This window comes from Xyrauchen texanus, chromosome 29 (assembly GCF_025860055.1).
Source record: "Xyrauchen texanus isolate HMW12.3.18 chromosome 29, RBS_HiC_50CHRs, whole genome shotgun sequence".
NCBI classification, from domain to species: domain Eukaryota; kingdom Metazoa; phylum Chordata; class Actinopteri; order Cypriniformes; family Catostomidae; genus Xyrauchen; species Xyrauchen texanus.
This window is the reverse complement of record NC_068304.1, coordinates 24539335-24565791: the sequence shown is the minus strand read 5'-3', so window position 1 is coordinate 24565791 and position 26457 is coordinate 24539335. Positions and strand designations below refer to the sequence as shown.

General features: G+C 36.1%; 2 protein-coding genes across 2 annotated transcripts; one reads left to right on the top strand and one right to left on the bottom strand.

The window, feature by feature from the left end:
* Positions 1–1441: 1441 nt before the first annotated feature.
* Positions 1442–19044, top strand: LOC127623273 (alpha-2,8-sialyltransferase 8B-like). Its single transcript, XM_052097659.1, has 6 exons — positions 1442–1884; positions 4558–4614; positions 5573–5728; positions 6045–6302; positions 9484–9777; positions 16238–19044. Exons 1-6 carry the CDS (start codon positions 1787–1789, stop codon positions 16521–16523), a joined length of 1149 nt encoding a protein of 382 aa, XP_051953619.1. The 5' UTR covers positions 1442–1786; the 3' UTR covers positions 16524–19044.
* A 250-nt stretch (positions 19045–19294) lies between these two features.
* On the bottom strand, positions 19295–24711 carry fam174b (family with sequence similarity 174 member B). Its single transcript, XM_052097662.1, has 3 exons — positions 24130–24711; positions 23361–23495; positions 19295–21563 (listed from the first exon to the last, which is right to left on the bottom strand). The coding sequence occupies exons 1-3, from the start codon at positions 24390–24392 to the stop codon at positions 21560–21562; spliced, it is 402 nt and encodes a 133-aa protein (XP_051953622.1). The 5' UTR covers positions 24393–24711; the 3' UTR covers positions 19295–21559.
* Positions 24712–26457: the final 1746 nt, after the last annotated feature.

The window sequence follows — 26457 nt, the reverse complement described above, 5'->3', positions numbered from 1 at the left end:
TGTGTGAGTGACACTGAGCACTGTCTCTTCATGGTTATTTGTCATTGCTCCAGGAATGGCAACTATTGATGAACTTCATGACATCATGTGCCCTTTTGTAATTACTACAGTGATTCACAATACATTATAAAGTGAAAAGCAGATTTTTGCCGTTTCAGAAGGTTAATATATCAAGTGTATTATTTAATGAAGTTAATGCACCATAAAATATAGAGGCATCAAAATTACATCCCGCAAAGCCAGAAACATAGTTACCGTATTTTTTACGGTGAATTTCTGGCAACCACAGCTGCCAGATTTTTAACTTAATTAACAGGATGTTTTTTATTGAACTCTTTGTTGGTGTGCAGTCAACAAACTGTAGGAAAAAAAGATTGATCTGCTGTGTTCTTACAATACTTATGCATTTTACTGAAGTGAATATATATGTAGACATGCTTTTTTAAACATGAAGACATACAGACGTTATTGAAACTCATAATAATATAAGACTATTATTGTTGTCTTTTGATAAAAGTCATGCTCAGCAGCTCACAAACTGTAATGGAATGATGATTTGCTTTGTTCTTATAATGCTTAAACCTCAACTAAAGTCTCTTTGTAGGTCTATAGACATGCAAATTTTAAAGGGTTCAATTCTTTTGATCATTCATTCAGTGACTAACTCATTTCACACAAGACATCACCAGAAATGGTCACTGAATGAATCGTTAATGGATCTGAACGAATTTTGGTGAACGTAGCCAAAACACTCTAACTAATTGGATAAACTTAAATTCCACAATGCATAAGCACACAGTAAAGACTAAAATGTTGCACATGCACAATTGGCATTGCAATTGATTAAATCATTTATTCAGGACCAGCTTGAGCTCAATCTTTTATTGTCATGTGTGAAACAGAAGCAAGTGCTCCACAAGATGGCCTTTATTTTTGCAGCTTATTTTGCTAAATGTTGCACTTAATTTGCAATACTGAATCTTTAAAATACCACAAATACTAGAAGAATATGAAACTTACATATTAATACAGTAATATATATGTGTGTGTGTGTGTGTGTGTGTGTGTGTGTGTGTGTGTGTGTGTGTGTGTGTGTGTGTGTGTGTGTGTGTGTGTGTGTGATATAAATACTGCACTGCACATGTTGGGTCTGTGAAAGCCATCTACTGACACCTGTGCCGCCCCCCACAAAGAAAACAAATTTTTAATACACTTAAATTTGTACTGCCTCTCTAAACACCTGGTGTCCTGAAACACTATATGAGTGATAACCTATAGTGTTACCTATTAAGCAATTATAATGCCAAATTGTGTTGGGGCTGTAGATCTCTGAAACACCCAGAGAAAATCAATTTTTCATATTCAGTTTCTTATCCACGCCTTCTGGCTCTTTTTTTACCGATCACAGTGTTTGACTGAATACATAACGTCCATATCTGACCTAATGCTGCGTTGCCTTCAAAGTTTCAAGGGAACTGCTACCCTTCAGTTGTCCAATAAGTGTCAGCTGAAGGAAAAGCGAAGAGAGGACGTTCGTGTTTAACCTTATCTCTTTTACTTTCGCTAAGATGGAAGAAATATAAACATGAGGACGTGAAATGTATGCTAACAGTTCGCTAACCAGCTTGGGCAGTTAGAATGGTCAAGCTTTGCCGAGAAAAGGGCGGAAAATTACCTTTGTTGCCTGGCGCGAGGAACCAGTGTGAAAGAAGAATAGATTTACATTGCGCGTTCTAGTTCAACGTATTTCTGGAATCGCTCAGCCTGGAGAGGCTCTCGTCAAGTCATGTCTTTTGAATTTCGAATATTGATGTATGGAATCGGGACTGTCCTTGTTATTTTTGTCATTATATCCGAAATATCCGAAGTAGAAGAAGAAATCGCGTAAGTAAATTCGGGATTGGACACTGGGTGCGCGGTAAACCTGCACACAAGTGCGGCGCGTGCAAATATCCCAGATGATTCATGTTTTATCATTTTCTTCTGTATCTTTTTTTTTATTTTTTTATTTTATATAACACACGCGCCTTTGCTGTACATTTCTGTTAACCCTTTTCCTCCGTGTATTGCTTCTCTCAAAAGAGACTTTGTAGAAGCCCAAACGCTTTACTTCAAACAATGGAGAGTCCATTTAGGACCGTCTGTATCACATTGCTTGCATGAATTTGGACAGAAGAAAGAAGAAATCCTTTTGTTTTGGTTGCGTATTTTGTGTGTATTTGGCTTAGTATAACTTCAAGCATAGTAGATATTTTAATAGTCAAGGGAAGAGAGTCAGTAGAGATTCGGGGATGTGGAAGACAATGTGTTGCTTGTCCTGGTGTCCATTGTTTGCGAAACCACAGCTTGTGTATAAGTACTTGAATTTGAGGGAATACCACAGAAATCTGGGTTGGTTTATATCACATCAGTTTAGTGGAGTTGATAGCAGTTCTGAATATTTTGATATGGGTTTATGATTTGAAAAGCCTTTAAGGTTCATGTTTTATCAATTCAAATGAATTTGCATGCAGAGTTACAGCCAAGAAAGAAACACTTGATAGAACAATGTTATTCTCTTTAGAATCAGATTACAGATGTTATAAAGCATATGCAAAGCAATTATACGAAATGAGTCCTTCACACTTCCCTCTTCCCTGAGTTTGAAACCTTGAGTCAGAGTCATCAGACAAACGTGGATGACCCATGTGCGGATGGCAATAGGACTATGTATTTGTTTTACTCTAAAGTGTGTTCTGTATGCCTCTTTCAAGCTAAGTGAAAAGACAGTGAGACCTGTGGTTTGTTGAGGTATCTAGTGGATTTCTGTTTGTTTTTTACTTTTAAAAGCTATAGTCTGGAGACCAAAAGGAACAGTTTGCCTTCAGATATACAGTAATTGAATAAGAAATTCAATGTATAAGAAATCCTCAAGCTTACATAATTGCAAATCTTGCTGCCTTGGGACATGCACCCTAATGCATTTGAGATTAAGAATGTTTGTGCATAGATAGATTGATTTCAAGAATAATTGCATGAGGACAAACAACACTCTCCCAGGCTCTAATGCGAGTGTATGCTGGCAAGATGCACATATAGTGTTTATTTTTGCTAATTTTTAAATGGATCATGCTTTGGGTTGCCACATTTTATATTTTTTGCAAAGTGTTTGGCTTGTTTGCTCTGTACAGCCACACTGATTAAGTGTGGAAAGGGAATCATTCCTCCCTCGTATTACCTTGAAATATCCCAGGGACCAAATTTAATTGTACATTTCCAAATTGGGGTTTTCACACCTCATTTATTAGCTGTCAGACACATCAGAGGGCACTTATGAATTAATTTTTCCTTAGATTATTGGTGAGATTTCTCATGGAATTATTATAGTGAAAATTCTAATGTCAAAAAAAGTATCTAAGGAGCATATCTGCAACCAGTTAAAAAAACATCACAGTCATTAAATCTGCATTTGACTAGCTGCTCACCAGAATTGTAAGTGTTTTGTGCTCTGATTTTTGTAGATTTTTGGAAAAATATTGCAGCTCTGTAGGTCCATACAATGCAAGTCAATGGGTGCCAAAATTTTGAAACTCCAAAATCCACATATGGGCAACATAAAGGTACTCCAGATGACTCTGGTGGTTAAATCCATATCTTCAGAAGTTGATGATAGGTGTGTGTGAGAAATAGTTTTCAATATTGTAAAGGGATCAATGGAAAGGAGGAGGCGAGAACCGGCTTGTCAGTATAAATAATAGTTTAATATAAAACTTAAACAAAAGACAAACACACACACATATGACGGACATGTCCGTAAACTATCTCTCTCTCCCACACGATCCTCTGCAGTTGACCTTTATCCCTCTCAAAGGCTTGATTAGCCTGATACGGGACCTGGTGTGTAGGATCACGACCCGGCCCCGCCGTCCTCCCTGCCACAAATATTTAAGCCCTTCTTCCAAAAATTTCTTCTCCTTCTAGTGTTGCCGATTCACATTCTTTGTGTGTATATCCCCCTGCTGGGTAGAGAGGGGAATTTGTTATAAATAAATCTGTTTCTCACCCACACCTATCATATCATGTCTGAACACATGGATTTAACCACAGGAGTCATACAGATTACTTTTATGCTACATTTTGGAGCCTCAAAATTTCGGCCCCCATTGACTTGCATTGACAGAGATCAGACATTTCTCTAAAAGTCTTTGTGTTGTGCAGAAGAATGAAATTCATACACATCTGAGATGCCAGGAGGGTGAGTCAGTCATTAGATCATTTTCATTTTTGGGTGAACTCCCTTAAGGTATTGTATTTTTAATTGTTTCCCAATTACAAAGATTGTTATTATTATGTTCCTTATCTCTCAAGATGAGTTCATTTAGATGAGTTATTAATAAACAAAAAGTGGAAATGCCCACATTTAAGTCTTAAATTACTATAATCATTGTGTTCAGTCCTGTGTCTAGCTTAATTGCCTCTTTACCCTGATTATCTATTCATTGATGTGATTACAGAACTTTTATTAATGGTGATATTACTAGATAATTATGATGACTCTTTTATGCCCTCTGCTCTTAGGAACATTGAGGATTCACAGAAATATCCCTTTAAAAGCTTTGTCCTTCAGTCCAACAGGTTTGTAATCTGATTTGTCACATAATTTACATTTACATTTATGCATTTGGCAGACGCTTTTATCCAAAGCGACTTACAGTGCACTTATTACAGGGACAATCCCCCCAGAGCAACCTGGAGTTAAGTGCCTTGCTCAAGGGCACAACAGTGGCATCTTGGTGGTGCTGGGGCTTGAACCCCTGACCTTCTGGTCAGTAATCCTGAGCCTCAACCACTGAGCCACCACTGCCCATTTATGATGTTTTCAAAGAAAATGCAATTAAGATACATACAAGCAAATATTTAGCCCGAGGCTAAAGTGAGAAATCTCACTTTAAAAGGGATATTGTAGCCTACCGTTGTGTTTCTTGAGAAGCTTTTTAATTTTAAATTGAGGGAAAGTGTAGGAATTTTTTTTACATTTGTTTTAATCAGATTCAAGGAGATCTGGTTTATGCTAATAAGGTTACTACTTTATCAAGTTTTTGAGAATGAATGGGCCCTTTCACACTTTAGGGTTTTGGAATGCAGAAGTAAACGATTGCAAGGTAAACTTTGGTGAATGGGAGATTATGCCGCATATCATTTTTGCTTACACATTTGCTTCAACATCATAAGAAAAACGCCAATATTATGTTACCACAACTTTTCAAGTGAAGGAATAAATAGAGGGCAATTCATTATGACAGTCAGAAGAGAGAAGATAGCTTCTCTCTCAGCAGCTGTTTTAGAAACCTCATCGCATCTGTCGTAGCTTTGGTTTTTAAACTAATTCCAGGGTAATACAAAGTATAAGGTTATACATATACATTAAATAATGTAAAAATTGCGAATATAAAAAAAGTTTGCTAGATTTATGCTGCTAAATAAGGCTGAAATGCCTCATCACAGTTTGTGAAAAGGGTCCATTGCATATGATTTACTATAACTTGGCAGCCATCATTTGAAGTAACAGATGGACTTGTCTCCTTCTCTTTAGAAATTCGGTCCTGAATGCTATTCCTACATCCCTTGTCAGCTACAGCAAAGGCATTGTCTCTTCCTCTCCAGCCACACTGCCACGAATAAAAAGCAAAACCAGCAATTTGTCCTCACCTGAATGGACTTTTAACAGAACCTTATCTAACCTCATCAGGTACAACATCAAAAAAAATGGTTCACCAAAATTAAGATTCGGTTATAATTTACACCGTCATATTGTTACAAACCAGTATGGCCTTGTTTCTTCTGTGGAGCACAAAAGGAAGCAGAATATTAGCCTCAGTCACCATTCACTGTCATTGGCTAACTTTCTGCCTAAAATATCCTTTTGTGTTCCACAAACTATCCCTTTAAGAATGTAGTTATTACATTCGAAATATGGCATTTCTGAGGAATGTGAAATGTGGTTCACTGTTATTATTGTAGTTTTGTTCCCTGCATTGTTGTGATTTTTCATCTTCCCGTTCCAGGAAAAACATTTTGAGGTTCCTGGATGCTGAGAGGGACATCTCAATTCTTAAGAGCACCTTTAAACCCGGTGATGTCATTCATTATATTTTTGACCGCCAGAGCACCACAAATATCTCTGAGAACCTCTACCACCTCCTGCCGACAGTGTCCCCCATGAAGAACCAGCATCATAAACAATGTGCCATCGTAGGGAATTCTGGAATATTACTTAATAGCAGCTGTGGTCGAGAGATTGATGCGCATGACTTTGTCATCAGGTAAACACCTCTTCTTATTAGAGATGGTATTGTCTTTTGTCATATATAGTACAATAGTCTGCTTTCTACTGACACAACATGATTTAAGTTAGTCATAGATGAATGCTTTTCACACATGGGAAGAGGTCTGTTTTCTGATATTCTGATAAACCAACTTTAGAGAATTGTGATAAAACAATGTCATAAAACTAACAGCACATAGCTTGTAGTAAAATACTCTTCAAAATAAATAATTGCACCTCCTTTGGCAACAAACATATTGCAAATTAATTGTCTCATCTTTAGATCATCATAATACTTAGTCTTATCCAAAATATTTGTGTTCTTAATACCTAATGTGCTGACATGATAACATCACTAGCACCCTATAATTACTATACAAACAAATAGTATTGCACTGAATTTAAATTCTCATTTTATTAAAATGTCAAAATTTTTTAATTAAAGGAATATCCAGGGTTCAGTACAAGCTCAGCTCAATTGACAGCATTAAAAAAAATGATTTCAACTCGTCCCTCATTTTTAAGAAACAATAAAGTAAACATTTGGATTACAATTTACAAAGTAAATGGGGCCCATCTGTAAAATACTCACTTTTTCAAAAGTATAGCCACAAGACATAAACAATGTGTATTAATTTGATTTAAGTGTGATAAAATTGCTTACTATCCTTTGCTGTGTAAAGTTCTATCTATTTTTACTACTTTGTTGCCATGACGACGTAACGCATTGAAACAACCGTAAATTTACAGCTCAAATAATACACACGTTTTAACAGAAGAATTAATGTAAGTGCATTAATTTGGCCACAATGTAAGTGTCTCACTGTAACCTCAATTGTTGCTTTTTTATATATATAAGAAATGGAGGGAAGAGTCAAAATGATTATTATTATTTTTTTTTGTGGTTTATGCCAAAACATCCTGTATATTCATCCTGGAATATTCCTTTGAGTTAATAACTGGTATTTAATGGTATATATTTGTATTATTGCAGCATATTAGGTATATTTTCAACATTTAAATTTACAGTCACTTTTCAAACTGCATACAATCTGTATGTCACTCTATTGCACTTTTTTATAAAATAACTGTCAGTATTATTCCCTGGCTAACTCTCTGTGTCTGATGTCTGAAGGCTTTTAGAACTGAAGGGTGATACATGCTGTAATTAGGCACCAGCTAACTTTAGCAAATTTCACATTTGTTTCAGTCATATTATAAGTCATGGCGGTTATAGAGGTTCATTTGTCTAAAGACATATGTTTTTGCCTACTGCATTCAGACCACAGTACTTTCCCTGAAAGCTGATTGCTTGGAGATCAGTTTACAGTAATGTGCTTTATGTGATACTTAATGCAATGTTACAATTATTGTGAGATTCTTGAAACTAAACAAGTCCCCATCTGGAATATTGATTTATAATGACCCCTAATTTGTATCAATTAAATACATTACCTAATCAACACCAAGGTATTAGCATTATATTACAAACCTGTTGTTTCAATGCTGTTATCATAAAGTGGGAGGAAGCTGTTGTTGCTCTTTTCTCTTTAATATGATCCCCAGCCCAGCTGTGACTCTTAGGCCTTCAATGACATTCAGCCCCTGTTCAAGGTACAGGCAGAGCCTCAAAGATAAAGTAATGGAGGAACTTAAATCCCTCCTGTGTGGCTGGCAAGGCTGCACAGCAGGGCAAGGACATTGTGTGTGTGTGTGTGTGTGTGTGTGTGTGTGTGTGTGTGTGTGTGTGTGTGTGTGTGTGTGTGTGTGTGTGTGTGTGTGTATGTGTGTGTGTGTGACAGCTAATTCTCAGCAGCTGGCATGCTGCCAGTGATAAGTTGAAAGGTGTTAGGTGACTACTGGCAAGATGATAATGCCTCTAACTTGATCTTTTGTTTTAATGTCACCTCTGTCTGTTATTCTGGAATCTGATGTAAAATGATAGGATGAGCTCTATAAGATGCTTGGTCAGCATATTCTCAAAGGTTTTTGTATGCGGATAATCTTATGGAAGATCAAAGTTAATACTGACACTGATAATACTGTTAATACTGATTGAAGTTAAATAATATTTTTTTACTTGAATAATACCAGTTATTTTAGATGTTACTACACGAAGCAAATTTTTGAGGGATTGTCAGGTACTCTAAACATGTGCATCACATAGTAGCATCTACAGTATATTTAAATGGGTTTTCCAAGTCAAAATTATCTTTTAATATGACAGAATCAACCTGACCATTTTAGGTTGGGTTACACCTATGAAATTCATTTTAAGGTTTAGGTCGAATAGAACCTTAAGGTAACAGCTCCAAGTTATCAGGTACCAGGTATAGAATAGGCATTGTAAGCATTTTTGATCCTGATGTTTGTGAGGACATGACAAACTTTGATCGCTGAAAAGTGATGTCACCAAATGTTGTTTAGTACAGACACCGTTAACTAGCTGCAGTTGACTTACAGCATGTCTGAAATGTGATACATAGAGGAGTTGTATATTTATATAGGTGAATCATTTTATTGGAACCTGTCAAGAAAATGCCCTGGTTATATTTAACCCCAAAACAATAATATGAAATATTTCTTTGAACAAAGAAAATAAAGTAAATTACATTAGGACAATTAAGATTTTTTTGTTTATTATTAATTATCTATTAATAATATGATTATTCTCAGTACACTTAAGCACATTTTACCCCTCCATTCTCATTACCGTAACACATCAGGGTGTTTAACTTTTACCATTCCCCTTGTTTTCATTAATGATTCTCATTACTGTAACAGACAATTTAACTGAATTACAGTAAAAAAGATGTTGAAAGTGAAAGCAGTTGCAAGGGAGTACTACTATAAAGTATAAATACTTCACAATTGATATATTTTTTCCACATTCTGGTAATGAGTATCATAATATCCATCTTTTTTGCATTCTAGTAATGAGAATTGTGAGGTACAATATGTGTAACTGTCATGGAAATAATATCACAAAGTAAAACATCTTAATGGTCCTAAAATAGGCTTAAATTTCTATTTGCAAAATAGAATTTATTGTTTTTTTTTCTCTTTCTTTTGATTATGGAGTAATATAGTACCAGGACATTTTCTTGATAGTTTCCAGGGAATCACCCATCCTGTATGTGTATGTATATACAGTATATTTGAATATGTGCATTTCCCAGGTGTAACCTGGCTCCAGTGGAAGAGTATGCTGCTGATGTGGGCTTGCGCACCAGTCTGGTGACCATGAACCCTTCTGTGGTGCAGCGTGCCTTTCAAGACTTGAACAGTGAGGAGTGGATACAGCGCTTCGTCCACAGGCTGCAGAGCCTCAGTGGAAGTGTGCTGTGGATCCCTGCCTTCATGGCCAAAGGAGGAGAGGAGAGAGTGGAGTGGGCCATCCGCCTCATTCTTTTACATACTGTCAATGTCCGCACTGCCTTCCCCTCCCTGCGCCTGCTCCATGCCGTCCGAGGGTACGTGCACATGAATTTAAGACTATTCAGCTCTATGCTCACTAAAGCAGGTGTAAAAGGCTTTATGCTATTTATAGTTCAGCCATCAATACATTTCACGCCCTACACCAAGACCACAGCAGCACAGCAAGGAGCTGTTCAAGTAAATTGATTATGCCAAACTCTTAAGTGCACACCAACATCCATATATTTATATTCTTACAGAAAGCCTTAGTTAGTTTACCCAACGATATCTGGCCCCTATGGGCTCAATTGTGGTCAGCCCTTGCCTTTAAATAGCACAACCTTTGCCTCTTCCATTGACCTTTTCATATTTCAAGACCGCTATTCATCCCTCCCTCAGAGCAGAGTGTCTGGAATCCACTATCCTTACAATAAACCTAGCTGTTGAGGCCTTGCACATAGATCCAGCTGTGCAATATGGGTTAAAGTTCAAGCAAGAGACAGCTGTTCACTGGATGGTCAATGGACAGCAATCCTCCATTAAAATATGTATAGCTACTCAAATGATAAAAGCTAGGTTCTTCCATAATAGTGTTTTAAAAATATGTTAAGAGGATATTTTACCCAAAAACAAAAATTCCAGTTTTATTTATGCACCTTTATATAATTCCAAACCCATTTAAACATTTTATATTTCTAATGTTTCTCACAGCTCTACAATCATTGACAGTTTCTAGTGAAAGTCTTATAAAGCTAAATTATTGTTTTGGGTGAGAAACAGATCAATATATAAGTCCTTTTCACTATAATTGTTTACTTCCGGTCGCTGTCCATTACGCACAATGGACAGCAACCGGAAGTAAACAATTATAGTGAAAATGACTTAAATATTGATCTGTTTCCCCATGAGGGGAATCAGTTCATGCTGCCTGTCACGTAACATAAGTGTGCTAGAATGTGCACATGAATGCTCTCTATATATGTATATAACAGCACACAGCTTTGAAACAACATTAGGGTGAGTAAATAATTCATAATTTTGGGTGAACCATATCTATAAATACAAGTTAAAATAGCATAAATGAACAGTCTTAACAAAGATGCCATTAGTAGAATGTACAACTGGAGTGAATGAAAAGTCCAGATGTAGCTTAAAGAAATAAGATCCAAGACCCCTCTGTTTTCTGAAGCTCCTTTCCTCCAGACCTCCCACACCCCTTTTTTGCCTAAGCAGTCCTGAATGAATGACACCTCATGGATATACAGAGAGAGCCCCATTGTGAGTGTTATTAAAGGGTGAGTGGACTGCTTAGACTGGAGAGGGTTCAGTGCATCTTAATGGACATTGTTAAATTGCCTGATCTCCTCTATTTCAATCTGGAAGAGCTGTGCAGCCACCAGATGTATGTGGGCAAGTTTTTCATAAGCATATTTTAAATAAGGAATTTAGCCTAAATTCAGCAGATGAGGTTCCTTTTGTTTGTACCCTTAGCTGTTGACACACTCATAGGATTTTATAATCCCGTTCCATTTGAAATGTATTTTTGGACTACATACTATTTTAAAACCTTATGTCTAATTGTGACTAAAGAATTTTATTTAAAACAAATAAGTATTCACCTTTGTTTCATGTCACAGCACAACATTGTAGCTACTATTTTCTGAAGGTTTTGCAAATTTGCCAACTGTTTAGAACAGAATAACATTAAATACTTTTTGTGGTCACTGTATACAATATTAAAGTCATTAAAACTCATTTTTTTTAACCACTCCACAGATTTCATATTAGCAAACTATAGTTTTGGCAAGTCGTTTAGGACATCTACTTTGTGCATTACACGAGTAATTTTTCCAACAATTCTTTACTGACAGATTGTTTCACTTTTCATTTAATATATCACAATTTCAGTGGGTTAGAAGTTTAAACACTATGTTAACTGTGCCTTTAAGCTGTCAAGACCAATTTCGCTTCTGATTGGAATCAATTGGAGGTGTACCTGTGGATGTATTTTAAGGCCTACCTTCAAACTTGGTGCCTTTTTGCTTGACATCATGGGTAAATCAAAAGAAATCCAAGACCTCAGAAAAAATATTGTAGACCTCCACAAGTCTGGTTCATCCTTGGGAGCAATTACCAAATGGCTGAAGGTACCACGTTCATCGGTACAAACAATAGTACGCAAGAATAAACACCATGGGACCACACAGCCATCATACCACTCAGGAAGAAGACTCATTCTGAGACATAATTTGGTGTTAAATATGCAAATCAATCCCAGAACAACAGCAAAAATGACCTTATGAAGATGCTGGAGGAAACAGGGACAAGTATCTATATCCACAGTAAAATTAGTCCTATATCAACATACAACCTGCAATGCTGCTCAGCAAGGAAGAAGCCACTACTCCAAAACCAGCAGGACTACAGTTTGCAAGTGCACATGGGGACAAAGATCTTACTTTTGGAGAAATGTCCTCTGGTCTGATGAAACAAAAATGTAACCGTTGTCCATAATGACCATCATTATGTTTGAAGGAGAAAGGGTGAGGCTTGCAAACCGAAGAACACCATCCCAACCGTGAAGTATGTGGGTTGCAGCATCATTTTGTGGGGGTGCTTTGCTGCAGGAGGGACTGGTGCACTTCACAAAATAGATTGCATCATTAGGAAGGAAAATTATGTGGATATATTGAAGCAAGATCACAAATGGGTCTTCCAAATGGACAATGACCCCAAGCATACCTCCAAAGTTGTTGCAAAATGGCTTAACGATAACAAAGTCAAAGACCAAGGAGGCCTACAAACCTGACCCAGTTATGCCAGTTCTGTCTGTAGGATTGGGCCAACATTCTAGTAACTTATTGTGAGAAGCTTTTGGAAGGCTACACAAAAGGTTTGACCCAAGTCTAACAATTTAACGGCAATGCTACCAAATACTAACAAAGTGTATGTAAACATCTGACCCACTGGGAATGTGATGAAAGAATAAAAGCTGAAATAAGCTTTACTATTATTCTGACTTTTCACATTCTTAACAAAGTAGTGTTCCTAACTGACCTAAGACAGGGAATGTTTTTTATGGTTAAATGTTAGGGAGTTTAAATGTATTTAGTTAATGTGTATGTAAACTTCTCTCAATATATGTTAAGCTCAGTTGAAATAATTTGTGGCATAATTTTGATTACCACAGAAATGTTTACTTGCCCCTCCTTTTCTTTTAAATTAGCAAAAATCTGGGTTACATTGAGGCATTTACAATAACAAGAAGTGAATGGAGGCTAATTTACATTAACTTCTTATACTCTGCAGGATTTTTGGGCTGCTGTTTGAAATGTATCACACTCAAATTTAAAAGCTCCCTGTTCACACATACAGTGGACTTATTTCAGATAACCCCTATATTTTAAGAAATTATTGCAAAATGTATAAATAACATTGTATACAGTATGTTTACAATTTTATGATAAACATTATTTTATTTGTATTATTATTGTCTAAAGTCTAAAAGCATGCCATTTCAGTTCTGTGTCCTCTGTTTTCAAGCAAAAAGTCATATTTTTTTCCACTGGATGGCAGCAAGTACTAGATTTCTTTTCCTCTATCACCTTCCATCACATTATACTGATATGAAATGTAGGTGGTGCTCTAATGCATTTTTGCCCTAACCCAAGTGCTGAGAGCTTCTACACTGTTATGTTGAATATCTGTCTAAAAGCCCAATCTAGCTGTCATTGGAAAGCAGAGAATCCCAGCTTTCCAATGATGTGTAACATTTCATCTTCTATAGATGTTATCCTATTTAGTTGATGATTCGTTTCTCATACTTTTTCTGCTGGATATTTTTTGTTCAAAAAATGTTTGACACAACATTGGATTATTCATTCAAGCTAACAAACTATTAATTTATTTAACTAATTTTAAAGCTAACAACCCAAGGTAAGATTTGTTATCAAGTTTGAGGCTATTTGGGGCTTACAGATCAGTGGTCGGCACAGAAAAAAGACATTTGCATTTTATGCCTTACCGAAAAAATAATTAAAACTGTGGTATTACGGGAACAAAATGATCTGTACAGTCACCTTCCTGAGAATGAGAGCTTTCATTTGATATACACTGATCAGTCACAACAGTAAAACCACTGACAGGTGAAGTGAATAATTTTTATTATCTCATTACTATGACACCTGTCAAGGGGTGGGATATATTAGGCAGCAAGTAAACAGTCAGTTCTTGAATTTCATGTGTTGGAAGCAGGAAAAATGGGCAAGCGCAAGGTTCTGAGCGACTTTGATGAGGGACAAATTGTGATGGCTAGATGACTGGGTCAGAGCATCTCCAAAACAGCAGGTCTTGTGGGATGTTCCCGGTGTGCAGTGGTTAGTACCTACCAAAAGTGGTCCAAGGAAGGACAACCGGTGAACCGTTGACAGGGTCATGGGCACCCAAGGCTAATTGATACATATGGGGAGCGAAAGCTAGCCCGTCTGGTCCGATCCCTCAGAAGAGCTACTGTAGCACAAATTGCTAAAAAACTTAATGCTGGCAATGAAAGAAAGTTGTCAGAACACACAGTGCTTAGCACATAGCCACAGACCAGTCAGGGTGCCCATGCTGACCCCTGTCCACCGCCAAAATCACTTACAATGGGCACGTGAGCCTCAGAACTGGACCATGCAGCATTGGAAGAAGGTGGCCCGGTCTGATGAATCATGTTTTATTTTAGATCATGTGAATGGCCGGTGCATGTGTGTTGTTTACCTGTGGAAGTGATGGCAGTAGGATGCACCTTGGGAAGAAAGCAGGCCTGCGGAGGCAGTGTGATTCTCTGGGCAATGTTCTGCTGGGAAACCTTGAGTCCTGGCATTCATGTGGATGTTACTTTGACATGTACCACCTACCTAAAGATTGTTGTAGACTATGTACACCCCTTAATTGCAACGGTATTCCCTGATGGCAGTGGCCTCTTTCAGTAGGATAATGTGCCCTGCCAAACTGCAAAATTGTTTAGGAATGGTTTGAGGAACATGACAGAGTTCAAGGTGTTGACTTGGCCTCCAAATTCCCCAGATCTCAATCTGCTTGATCATCTTTGGGATGTGCTGGACCAACAAGTCCGATCCATGGAGGCCCTGCCTCGCAACTTACAGGATCTGCTGCTAACGTCTTGGTGCCAGATACCACAGGACACCTTCAGAGGTCTTGTGGAGTCCATACCTCGATGGGTCAGAGCTGTTTTAGTTGCACAAGGGTGACCTACATAATATTAGGTAGGTGGTATTAATGTTGTGGCTGATCGGTTTATGACTATTTAAGTGCTATATGAAGGACTTTTATATTAATTTTAGAATTTCTACATGTAATCTCTAGGTGGGGCCAATTTGCGACACAAATGTTTTCAGGCCTTATTTTATTATTTTCTGAAAAGTTTTTATTCTAAGTTTTCAAATATTACCACATATGCTAAATTTCAGCATCCAGTAACTTCTGTGTTTAAGTGTTAAAATGGCATGCAATGTAGTGCTGGGTCCACACTTTTTCAAAAGTATAGCCACAAGACATAAACGATATGTGTGTTAATATGATTTTAGTGTGATAAAATAATTTACTAACCTTTTCTATGCAAAGTTGGAGCCAATTTTACAACTTCATTGCCATGACGATATAGTCAACAAACCCTAAAATTACTGTAAAAATGTCCATTTAAACAAATTTACAACTCAAATAATACATCAGTTTTAACAGAAGAATGAATGTAAGTGCTTTTATGAGCTTTACATTTATGCCTTTTAAACCCTCAAAAAACCTGCCTTATTCGTAAGTGCCTTTACTGTAATATCGTTACAGTAAATTTACAGTTGCCTTTTTTTTTTTTTTCTAAGAAGAGGAACAATTAAAAATAATATTTTTGGTAATCAACATTATGCCACAAATGCTGTTGATTGAGACAAACTTGTATTGAACCCGGAATATTCCTTTAAGCTGCACTTAAACATGCATGAGTGCCATTGCATTAGATAAAATATTAAATACATTAATTTTAAAGAAATATAGCTTATATACTTTCAAACAAAACATTTCACAAAAATGTTTGTTAGGTTTTAAGTGATCAATAAATATATAAATCTAGTGTTCAGACAAAAAGAGACTCTTTGTTGAGAGACTTTCTGGATGTCAAATGTTAGTGAAACACATCCTTAGTTGATGTGATGAACTACACCTGTGGTTACTCTGCTAGGACACCCGTGTGAACAGTTTTGGGAGCTGACTTTATGCAATTAAAAGTCACTAAAAACCACTACAATCACCTTGAGACCAGATGGTGAAAAAATGGCTCAGAATAGTGAAGTTAGTTCTGAGAAGTTTTGGCATTATTTGTTTGCAGATGCCTTTTAGTTTATAACATAATGCAATTACATTTTGACATTTTAAGTGTGGCGTAAATGTCCTAACACTAATGTCCTTGTTCTTGTTCGTATGGTGAGCCATGTCAAATTTGTAATCATTGACTTTCCGCAGGTACTGGCTGACCAATCACGTCCAGATCAAGAGACCTACCACTGGACTCCTGATGTATACCATGGCCACACGCTTTTGTGATGAGATCCACCTATATGGCTTCTGGCCTTTTGCGAATGATCCTAATGGCAAACCAGTCAAATATCACTATTACGACAAGCTAACTTACCAATACACATCTAGTGCCAGTCCCCACACAATGCCTCTGGAATATCAGACTTTAAGTGCTCTTCACAGACAGGGGGCACTGCGACTGCACACAGGACCATGTAAACCTCCAACATGAGCTGTGCTTTAACAGCCTCTGATGATTCTCATTTGAAGTGGTTAGCTGTGCCATACACTGGAAAAATAAAACTGTGGAAGATAGATTTTACAAATAGCGACAGATGCTGTAAAGAATTTAGCTAGCCTGAATATGTCAGGGGAACATCTGACTTATGACCAAATGTGAGAATGCAATACATGGACGTGTGTGTGTGTGTGTGTGTGTGTGTGTGTGTGTGTGTGTGTGTGTGTGTGTGTGTGTCCATCAAAAGGAAAGCAATTTTTGGTACCCAAGGAAGGTTATTTAAATATTTTCTTGTTCATCACTTATTAGTTACATCCCATAACAAATATCTTAAATCAAAAACAAACAAAAAAATATTGTTATTTTAAGTGGGTACTTTGAATGTCTTTAAAATGTTCAGCCTATAAAGATAGCCTTAGCCTTTTGGGACTGTTTTGAGTTAAGAATGCCTTTTGTTTTCTTTGTTGCCTTTCTAGTTGCCTTTTTATGTGTTTGTTTGTTATACCCATAGACAGCATGACTGCATTGACAGTCACACAATGCTGTGCTTGTAGTACAAGGTACAATTTAGACCTATATTTTAGCAATAACAAAACATTTAAATTGTTGAAAAATGCGTTTCACACATTTGTTTTTACAATAATTTAGTGCCTGAAGTCAGGGCCACAAAGGTCCTCTATGGTTTAGCTTACTCATTGTTACCCATAGAAATTTTGTCCCCGGCCCTGTGAATTTAAGGGACAGCCCTGCCTGAAGTAGGGAAATTTTTTTTTGCTAATGACACTTGATAAAGTTGCCTTAGAAAGATATAGTGAGTAGCGTCGTGACCATTAGCAGGTGTCAAATTTACTCTGTTCCTACAGAAGAAGTTGTCTTATGTTCTAAAGCTCTGAAATGTTATTGTTCAGTAATACTTGTGTTAGGGCAATATGTACTACAACCCTCTAAACATTTTTGGTGTTTGGTGCTGGGTTTTAAGATGTTTGTACAGTAAAGGCAGCTATCACAGTGAATGGAGCCGCAAAGTAAATGCTAATAACTATTTGGAAGACAAATTCAGAACACTCCCAGCTGTTCACACACTCGTGTGTACTCAAGGATGGTCAACTGGAAACAGCGTTTGGGTACGTTGACTATGTAAACTTAAAAATGTGTTGAAGCCACACAGTATCTTTTTTAGATAACAAAAAGTGGCTTTTTGGGTGGGGGCAGGGGATGAAATGTTTTGCTTTTCTTTTGTATGTGACATACAGTACTTGTTTAAGTGAATGTATTTGTGATAATTTATGAGTAAAGAACGTAGTGCTGTACTCATTTGCCCAATGTGTTTAAAAAAATAACATTCATCCCACAGGTTTTTCGAATGATAGCTTTTTAATTTCATTACATTTGCTTTGAGGTCTGGAATGACTGAATATTTCTTAGAAGTTGGGCATATTTGTTTCTGGAGGGAGTGGAGAAAAACGTTTTACAGTTAACTGAAATTAGTTCAAATATTTGAAATGTGTTTTCTGCATACATTAGCCCAGTAAGAGCCACTTGTTTGTTTTAAGCCATGACCTGTCTGTAAAAGTGTTTTAAACATGAAGTCTACACTACATGTTGCTCTTATTATGTCTCCAGTTAAGTTAAAAATACATCATTTTCTTACCACAGACGTCAGCAGGCCATCCGGCATAATGAAAGTATTTATCTGTTAAAGCATCCCTGTGTTTTGGAAAAAATAGAAACGTTCAGTAACCAATATGACTAAAACTAATTACGATGACTGCAGGTCAGAGCATGGAGGACATTCTGATAAGAGTGTCTGTTTTTTGCTTTTAGGAAAAGGGGAATCTTTTTGTTTCTGTTTTTTTTTTTTTTTTTTTTGAAGGACACAATTAACTGTACACTCCAAAAAGCTCTTATAGTGCATTTGTTTCGGTATATCTGAGAGCTGCTTTTGTGTGTGTGGAAGGACTGAAACAAGAGTATAATTTCTAGTTGTCTTGTTCCTGAGTACTTAATGCATATTTTCAGTTGGACACTGGATCTGTTACACAAAAACACTCTGAGCAAAGGCAACTTAAAGGAAAGTGATAAGGCTTAGAGGAACATTTGGGCTATAAAGAAAATGGGAGACAGAAAATGCCATGACATTAATCCAGCTGGGGAAAAGCAAAATAATTTATGATCTGAATCTTATAAGTGCATTTCAGCAGATATTTTCTGAGAAAGATGTGGTGTGGTGTATAGTCAGGCTAATTTCTGGAATTGAGGCAGGGTTTACAGGCTTGTGGGTAACCAATGCCTGAGGGGTACAGCTCAACCCTTAGCAGGATTTCAGTTTTTCAAATGTTGTTTTTACAAAACTTTGACACAGAGGAAAATTCTTTAAAAAAAAAAGCCCTTTCAAGTTTGGCAAAAAAAAGAATTTGCAATTTTCTGTGGTGGTGCCTCACAAGATAGTTTTCATTTAGAGGGGAAAAGCAACAAAGGATGGTGGGTTAATTTAACACAAAAGTTCCACATAAACTTTCAAATACTTTTTAAAGCCAGAATTGTGTTGTGTGGAAAAAAAAACAAATGTGTCTGCCTTCTGCTTGTATTGAAGTGACATGGTAAACACATCCTAGTTTCAGGAAAAGAGACTATATATACATATAATTCCAGAAACTTTCAATTATTCATTAGATACTGGCAACAGTCAAACTCTCTTCAAAAGCATGATGCTAAGTTATAACACAAAACTAATAAAACGTTTACTGGGTTACTGATTAACAGCTACGGGACAGAGCTTAAATGCCAACTCACATTACAGCTCAAACCAGTTCCTAAATATGCTGCTGGATTAAGATTTCATGTATTTATTTTTGTTAACTATGAAAAGTACATTAACATTTTGTACAAGTCAGAAACAAATGTTTTACAATTGTCAAGATGACTATCTTCAGAAAGTAATTTGGTCGGCGATATAATGACTACTTTTATATTTTCTTACTGTCCAATGTTCAAACTAGCAAACATATCAGGGGCCGGTTACATAAAACCTTTTTTAGACTAGATTTACTAGTAGTCATCTAAAATGTTGGTAAACTTTTTCAGTCAGTTGCATAAAAACTAATTTAAGACCAAAGAAAGCACACCCCTATGGTAACTTCTCTTTACTTTCTATGTTGCCTTGGAAAATAACTGATCCAGTAGAGACTTCAGTTGAGACTTTGTAGAAGGCTTTAAATTCTACGATTGTCACAAAATGCCTTATGTTTTTGTTAAAATCACTAAATTTGTTCATTAGAATACATTTTAATTCATTGTATTCCTCTAATAAGCAAATATTTTCAGCGAAGGAAACTGCATTGAGTGTTTACAGTTGGCCACTTTTTTAAGCTGTTCAGTGTCCTAACTTCCACAATACAATGTGAATTAGACTTCTTGTCAAAAGACAACTGTGAGCTTGTTTTATGCTAAAGGCTTTCTATTGCATCTTTAGCTAGTCAGACTACTTGTTAGATGAGTCATAAATTGATGGCTATGTTTATGCAACTGGCCCCATTTTAGAAAAAACTAGAAGGTTTTATCAATATATTTTCAAAGATGTTTTAAATTTCCAATCACTGCAGAACACCCAATTGTCAAATAAAAAAACCTAAGAAACAAAATAACACCAGAGACAACGGCGCATGTAAGTTTTATCTTCACATTTAATACTTTTTCATAAAAAGAAATGTTTCTTTACTTTGGAGCAGTGCAAAATTACACAGCATGAATTTTGTATTGTATGAAACATTTTGGGCATTTGGAATTATAGAGGGAGAGAGAATTCATTTCTTCTTACATCACATATCTTGCTTCAACTCAAACAAGAACAGCTACGCCGTAAAATTACTGAATAAGCATTCGTATTGACAGATAGAGATCTGACACAAGTCCTTCACATTGGCCATCCCTTATAATGATAATATAGTGACACTGGGTTTAATGAAAAGTCATATCATACCTTACATCAATATACTTCCAAAACAGTGCTGCTCTAAATCTGGTGCGTCTGGGGAAGATTATTTTATAGGATAACAGCTAAATAAGTGTTTAAACACTATGGCATGTGGCACTGCAGTTTTCCACTGTAAAAACAAGTTAAATTGCATCTAATTTTGTGTGCTATTTTGATGTGCCTTAGTATAAGCGACACAATAAAAATCTTCAATCTCAGAGAGCAGCAATATGGCAACAATATACTCCCAACCACACACTTCCTCTATCACACATACATTCAACACTTATACAGTAAATATGCACAATTAGTGGTTAGTAGATACATAATATTCTCAAAATATAGGGAGGTTTGAAACATATTACTCTTATTAAATAAAAAAAAGTTTTGTTTTCCAAAAATAACCTATTTCTGAGGAAAGATTTGCATACAACATATATACAAACAGTATACTATATAGTAAAGGAAGCAACATTTTCAGTATTGGAACATAAACATATCCATTTAACATCAACAATCAAATGACATATGATAACTTTTCTTTTGTCTATCCATGACACAACTTTTAGCATTTACCTTTTTTTTTTTTTACTCAAATGTTTTTACTGCTACAAAAATATTACTTCGAAAAAGCTTCAATGTGATCATGTTTATATGTGAATTGTTGAACATTCATGGGAATTTATGCATATGACTTTCTACAAACTACTGGAATGCTTTTAGGGTAAAAAGAAAAACACCACAAGAAACAGAAGTGCAATATTTAGAGCATTCAGGGAATATATAATCAGAGAGGACAACGTTTGTCTCTTAAATCTTTAGAGTATAAAAAAACCCTCTACTTAATTTCTCAAGGCTTGAAAGTTAGGTTTGTTATGTCAGGACAGATGAATATACCTCAAAATATTTGTTTTATTTTGACAACTTGTTCCACTAGGGTTTCTATAGGCTCTGGGGAGATGATCAAAAACAAAGGTGCGGGGAGAACATTTCCAGTACGGATGAGCTCACAAAGGGGTTTCCAGGTGTTTTTCAACAATGATGTGCACAATGTAATTCACCTATAAGAAAGCAAAGAGATTAGATGTGATCATTTTGTCTAATAAAAGCGATTGCATATAATCAAGTTTCAGGTATGCAAAAAAAGTTTGTGGTCAAACTGCTCACAACTGGTTTGCCTCACTATCGAACAGCTACACTGCCAATAAAACTCTCACAAACAGGGAGCCATGCCCAGCAAAAAGGAAGCAGGCTCTCAGTCACAGAACAATTGAAAGGACGGAAGGGAGAAGTTGACTCTTGAAGCTCACTGACCCCTCAAAATAATGCAACCGTTTCCATTGAGTTCAGTGAGGTAACTCACCAAGAACATTGGTTACACAGACAATAAACAACTAATGAACACTGGCCTTGTTTAATGAAATATTAACAACGTTTATTAGTGCATTGCAATGCACAAAAATTACATTAACGTTTAAAACCATTTAAAAAACATTTGCACATCAAAATTCTCTTAAAGGCAAAACAGTGTAATTCTAACAAAAAGTTAGCAAAGTTTTCAGATAGTTTAGGCTCAAACTATTTTTATTAAAGCAGAATGCTTGATCAGATATTGATGGCTGAGTAAGTCATTTTCCATTAACCTTTTTCTAATGAGGCAAAAACCCACATTTAAGCAACCTATTCAGAATGACAAAAGTTGTTAAGAAAACACGGAAGTGTCTTCGTGCACCACAAACTGAAATGTCTGGGTGGTACATATACTATTAAAGGAATTTTTCAGGTTCAATACAAGTTAAGCTCAATTGACAGCTTTTGTGGCATAATGTTGACTGCTACAAACAATCATTTAGACTTCTGAAGAAACCCTAGAAACCCTCTTTATTTAAAAGAAAAAAGGCAAATCCATAAACGTTAAAACACGCCATTTCAAAGTATAGCCACAACACAAACTAAATGGGTGTTACCTTGACAGATCCTTTCTGTGTAAAGTAATATCCAATTTTACAACATTGTTGCCATGTTTTACAAAACTTTACAGCTAAAATAATACACAAGTTTTAACAGAAAAATTCATGTAAGATATTGTAAATTATTAAGCTTCATATTTCTGCCTTTAAAGCCTCCAAATATTTAGTGAGGAAGAACTGGGTTATTGTTGGATTAGGCTTTGGCTTTCCTGTGTTCCATCCTGTTATTTAACATTATTTAACAGAGAAGTACTAATACTGCAGAAGCATTTCATCAGGTGTATGCATATCTATAATCTATGCATATATTGGTATTATAAAAACTTTATAGCAAATAGTTATGACAAATTAAACTGATTTTTGCTTTGAACAACTTTTTGGTGTTTTAAGTACCAATCAATGCAGATACCTAACAAAGATAATTATTTGTAAAAGAAGCATATTCCTTGGCTTATATCACACTGTTAAAAAGAAAATCTACTGCAATGTGCCACCCCTGAATTATTTCAATAGAAAAATTAAATACAAGTGCATTGAAAAAAAATGTATCCTGTTCACATCCATTGTAAGCGCCTCACTGTAACTTAAAGGGGGAATAAGTAGAATGTTTTATTTTTTGTGGTAATCAACATTTTGCCACAAATGCTGTTGGTTGACCTTAACTTATATTGAACTCAGATTATACATTTAAATGAATATGCCATTTATCTGGAGAAAGGACGACTTTGGGCTAGTGTGTTAGGTCTGGAACACAGCAATACTTGACATAACATGTTTACAATATTTTTTTAAATAGTCAATTTCATTAAAACCAGTAAACAAAAGGGAGTTACTGTTCAGTTATTCATTCCATGTCATTGCACATAAAGCGTCTTCAGGTGCACTCACCTGTATTTGACATCGAACAGGGTTGAGTCATCATCATCGTCGTCATTTTCTTCATTTAAAGGTGCCATCTCGACGCGCTCGGCGGGAGTTGTGATAATGTCATACTTTCGCGTTTTTCTTATCTTCTTTCCAGATCTAATGATAGAAAATGAAAAGAATACAACAGATGAGTGGGGTTATGAATAGTAGGCCTATGTTTAAACAGTAAGACAGTATTTCGTTAGGCCTGCCATCTGCTCTCTCTCAACCGTTAGGTGCTGTTTAAACCGAACTCGTTTTACGTACGTTTAAGAATTCATTTTATTTTAACCGTTTTTTAATTGATTCTCTATGTAAACATGGGCGCTAAACGGATGTCGCCTTTGACCGTTGCGTCTCGCTAGTGTTTTATTTTTTTATAGAAAACAAATAGTATTTGGCTGCTTCTATTTGTTGCACTACGTCTAGATATTTGAACGCACCGTGTCTGAACGGCCCCTTAATTGTGCGAGAGGATTAAGTCAGTGGATAAGGAGGCAAAGACAAACCTGCATTTGACAATCTAGAATGTTCCAAATAATTGACATAGACATTAATTTGTTTTGATGATTTTTCTCTTCTGGCTTAGAAAAACTAGTAACAGACAGCACAGAAACAAATTGAGATATGACGCAAATACGATTAATTATGAGACATTTTCTTAGGAACAGCAAAAACAAATTATTTGCACAAACACACAGACTACCTTGACCTAAAACCGTTTAAATGTAGGCCCCAAACTATACATTACCTGCATATTTTTATGACAAGGCACGTGATAAGCAAGGTTGTTAGTACGCAGATGAAAATCGAAATATTCTTGATGGTAGGAAGATCCCTTAAAATGGTAGAAATGCGAGATCCAACCATTGCATCTGTAGAATTGTATAATGAATCCTCTTGAGGGGGTAATGTTGAATTCAGCTGCGACGCTGAGGATGGACGCGTATGTGGCTCTCCGTTGATCTCCTGCGCAATAAAAATAAAAGCAATTGCAGAAAAATACGGCCACATTTTTTCCAGATTCAAAATCGCTTTCTTAATATCTCGTTTATTCAAGAGTCAGTGTGAAGATTGTCAATGCTCTATATCTCCAATTGTGAACAACAGCTGGAAGACAAATGAAATTGGAACATCACAGACTTGTGCATTTTCTCTGACATCTCTTCGTCTAAAACCACCTATGTCGATAGTATCTGGTCATCTTCCGTCTTCCACCGCGAGTTTACACTCACAAGCAGCACGGCGCGATATCCGCTATCCAGGATGTTTTCTTGGGAATGCGTGTTGTCAGGAGGAAGTGTGGGTTTCCGTACCCGGAAGAGCTCCGGGAGTGTTCAAACCAATGTGTGGTTATGGAACAAAACCCACATGTTTATAATGCCTCTTGAAAGGAGTGGGATATTGATAAGCTTTTGCAGTATTCAATGTAATGTAACATAAGACACACACACACACACACACACACACACACACACACACACATATATATATATAGGCCTATATTAGGAAGGAATTTGGTTCTTTAATTCACCAAAGTGGCATTCAACTATTCACAAATTATAGTCAGGACATTACTGGTGTAAAAAAAAAAAAAATTCAGCACCTCCACTATTTGAAAAAAGTAATTTGTGATCAAATCTAATCCATTTCCAGCACCTTATCACACCTTATCCTTGAGTAATCATGATAAATTACTAATTTGGTACTAGAAAATCACTTTTCATTATATCAAACACAGTTGAAATCTATTTTGTTCATTAAATGAAGCTTCACATTGTCTTTGTGTTTGTTTTTGAGTTGCCACAGTATGCAGTAGACTGGCATATCTTGATCAGATAAACTTTCAACAAGCCCCACCACCCTCAACATTTTTGAAGCCGTTTTGTTCTGTGTGTAGTAAATTGTGCATATGCGAGTAACATCTGTTCAACCTAGTCAACTTCAGGTCTGATCTATTTGTTGTTTTTTGTTCATTTAAATAAATAAATCAATTTTTTGACTGGTGCGTTTCTCTGCTTCTTCTTGGTAATGAACCTGTGTGCCCATTTTGGGTTATAATTTCCCTAGGTATAAATTCCCAGGGTGGCAAAATTGGTTTATTTCAACATGTTGGTTTAATTGTACAAGTTCAAGTAAATGTAAGCAAGTTTGCTAATTTTTCCTACATGTAGGAGAGAAAGCGAGTGAGAGAGAGAGACCGGTCTGTAGTTATCAACAACTGTGTGGTTAGGTTTTGTTTTTTTGAGCAATGAGGTTACCCAAGCATGGTTAAATGTGTTGGGTAAGATTCCAACATTTCCAGTAAGGGATATGTTGATGATGTGTGTGCGGGTAGTTTTAACAAAGAGCTACACATTCCTTGACTTATATCACACTGCTAAAACAGAAAAGTTGTAAACATTTCGTAGACAATTGCGGGTTTATTTCTGGACTGCTAATAACTTTTTTTTAAAGTGAGCACTTGTCAGACTTAGCTATTATGAATAGTTTTTTTTAGTTATCATTAATATTATTATAAAGTTATTATTATTACTATTTACTTTAGTTGTTAATTCTGGACCAACTTTGAGATTAATATATATTCATGTTTGTGGAACATTTCCTAATTTTTCCCAAGGTATGCCCACATTCTTTCACGCTCTGTGTAAACGAGTAAGCATGCACAGGAAGATTAGTTTAAATTATGACACATGATGGCGCAGTCTACACGGAAACCCAATAGATCTTTCTACTACAGTCTTCTGGAGTAAGTTTTTGACACTTCGATTACCGTCTTGAGAAAACAAAAATTGCTGTTAACCATTTTTACAATTATTTACTAATTGTATTATGCAAAAATGCATATCCTTTAACAATTGTCTAAGTGGACGTATTTCTGGGGGATATGTGGACGCTAAGCAAAGCCCTAAAATAAGAAAACTGATATACACACACAAGATGCAACGTGGAAAAATATTTTGCCACGTGTAAATAAAGCATTTCACAGTTTTAACCGTGGTTTCTAAATTCTTACGGTTAAATTAACCGTTATATTTTTTATCTCAGTTAACAGTAAAACCGTATAAATTGTCATCCC

Bases quoted from the DNA above. Each gene is read 5' to 3' on its own strand.
- LOC127623273 (XM_052097659.1), top strand. From the start codon at position 1,787: ATGTCTTTTGAATTTCGAATATTGATGTATGGAATCGGGACTGTCCTT. The intron at 1,885-4,557 runs GTAAGTAAATTC...CTCTGCTCTTAG, and splicing joins GAAGTAGAAGAAGAAATCGC to GAACATTGAGGATTCACAGA. The intron at 6,303-9,483 runs GTAAACACCTCT...TGCATTTCCCAG, and splicing joins GCGCATGACTTTGTCATCAG to GTGTAACCTGGCTCCAGTGG.
- fam174b (XM_052097662.1), bottom strand. From the start codon at position 24,392: ATGTGGCCGTATTTTTCTGCAATTGCTTTTATTTTTATTGCGCAGGAG. The intron at 23,496-24,129 runs GTAATGTATAGT...TTCTATCATTAG, and splicing joins CTTGTCATAAAAATATGCAG to ATCTGGAAAGAAGATAAGAA.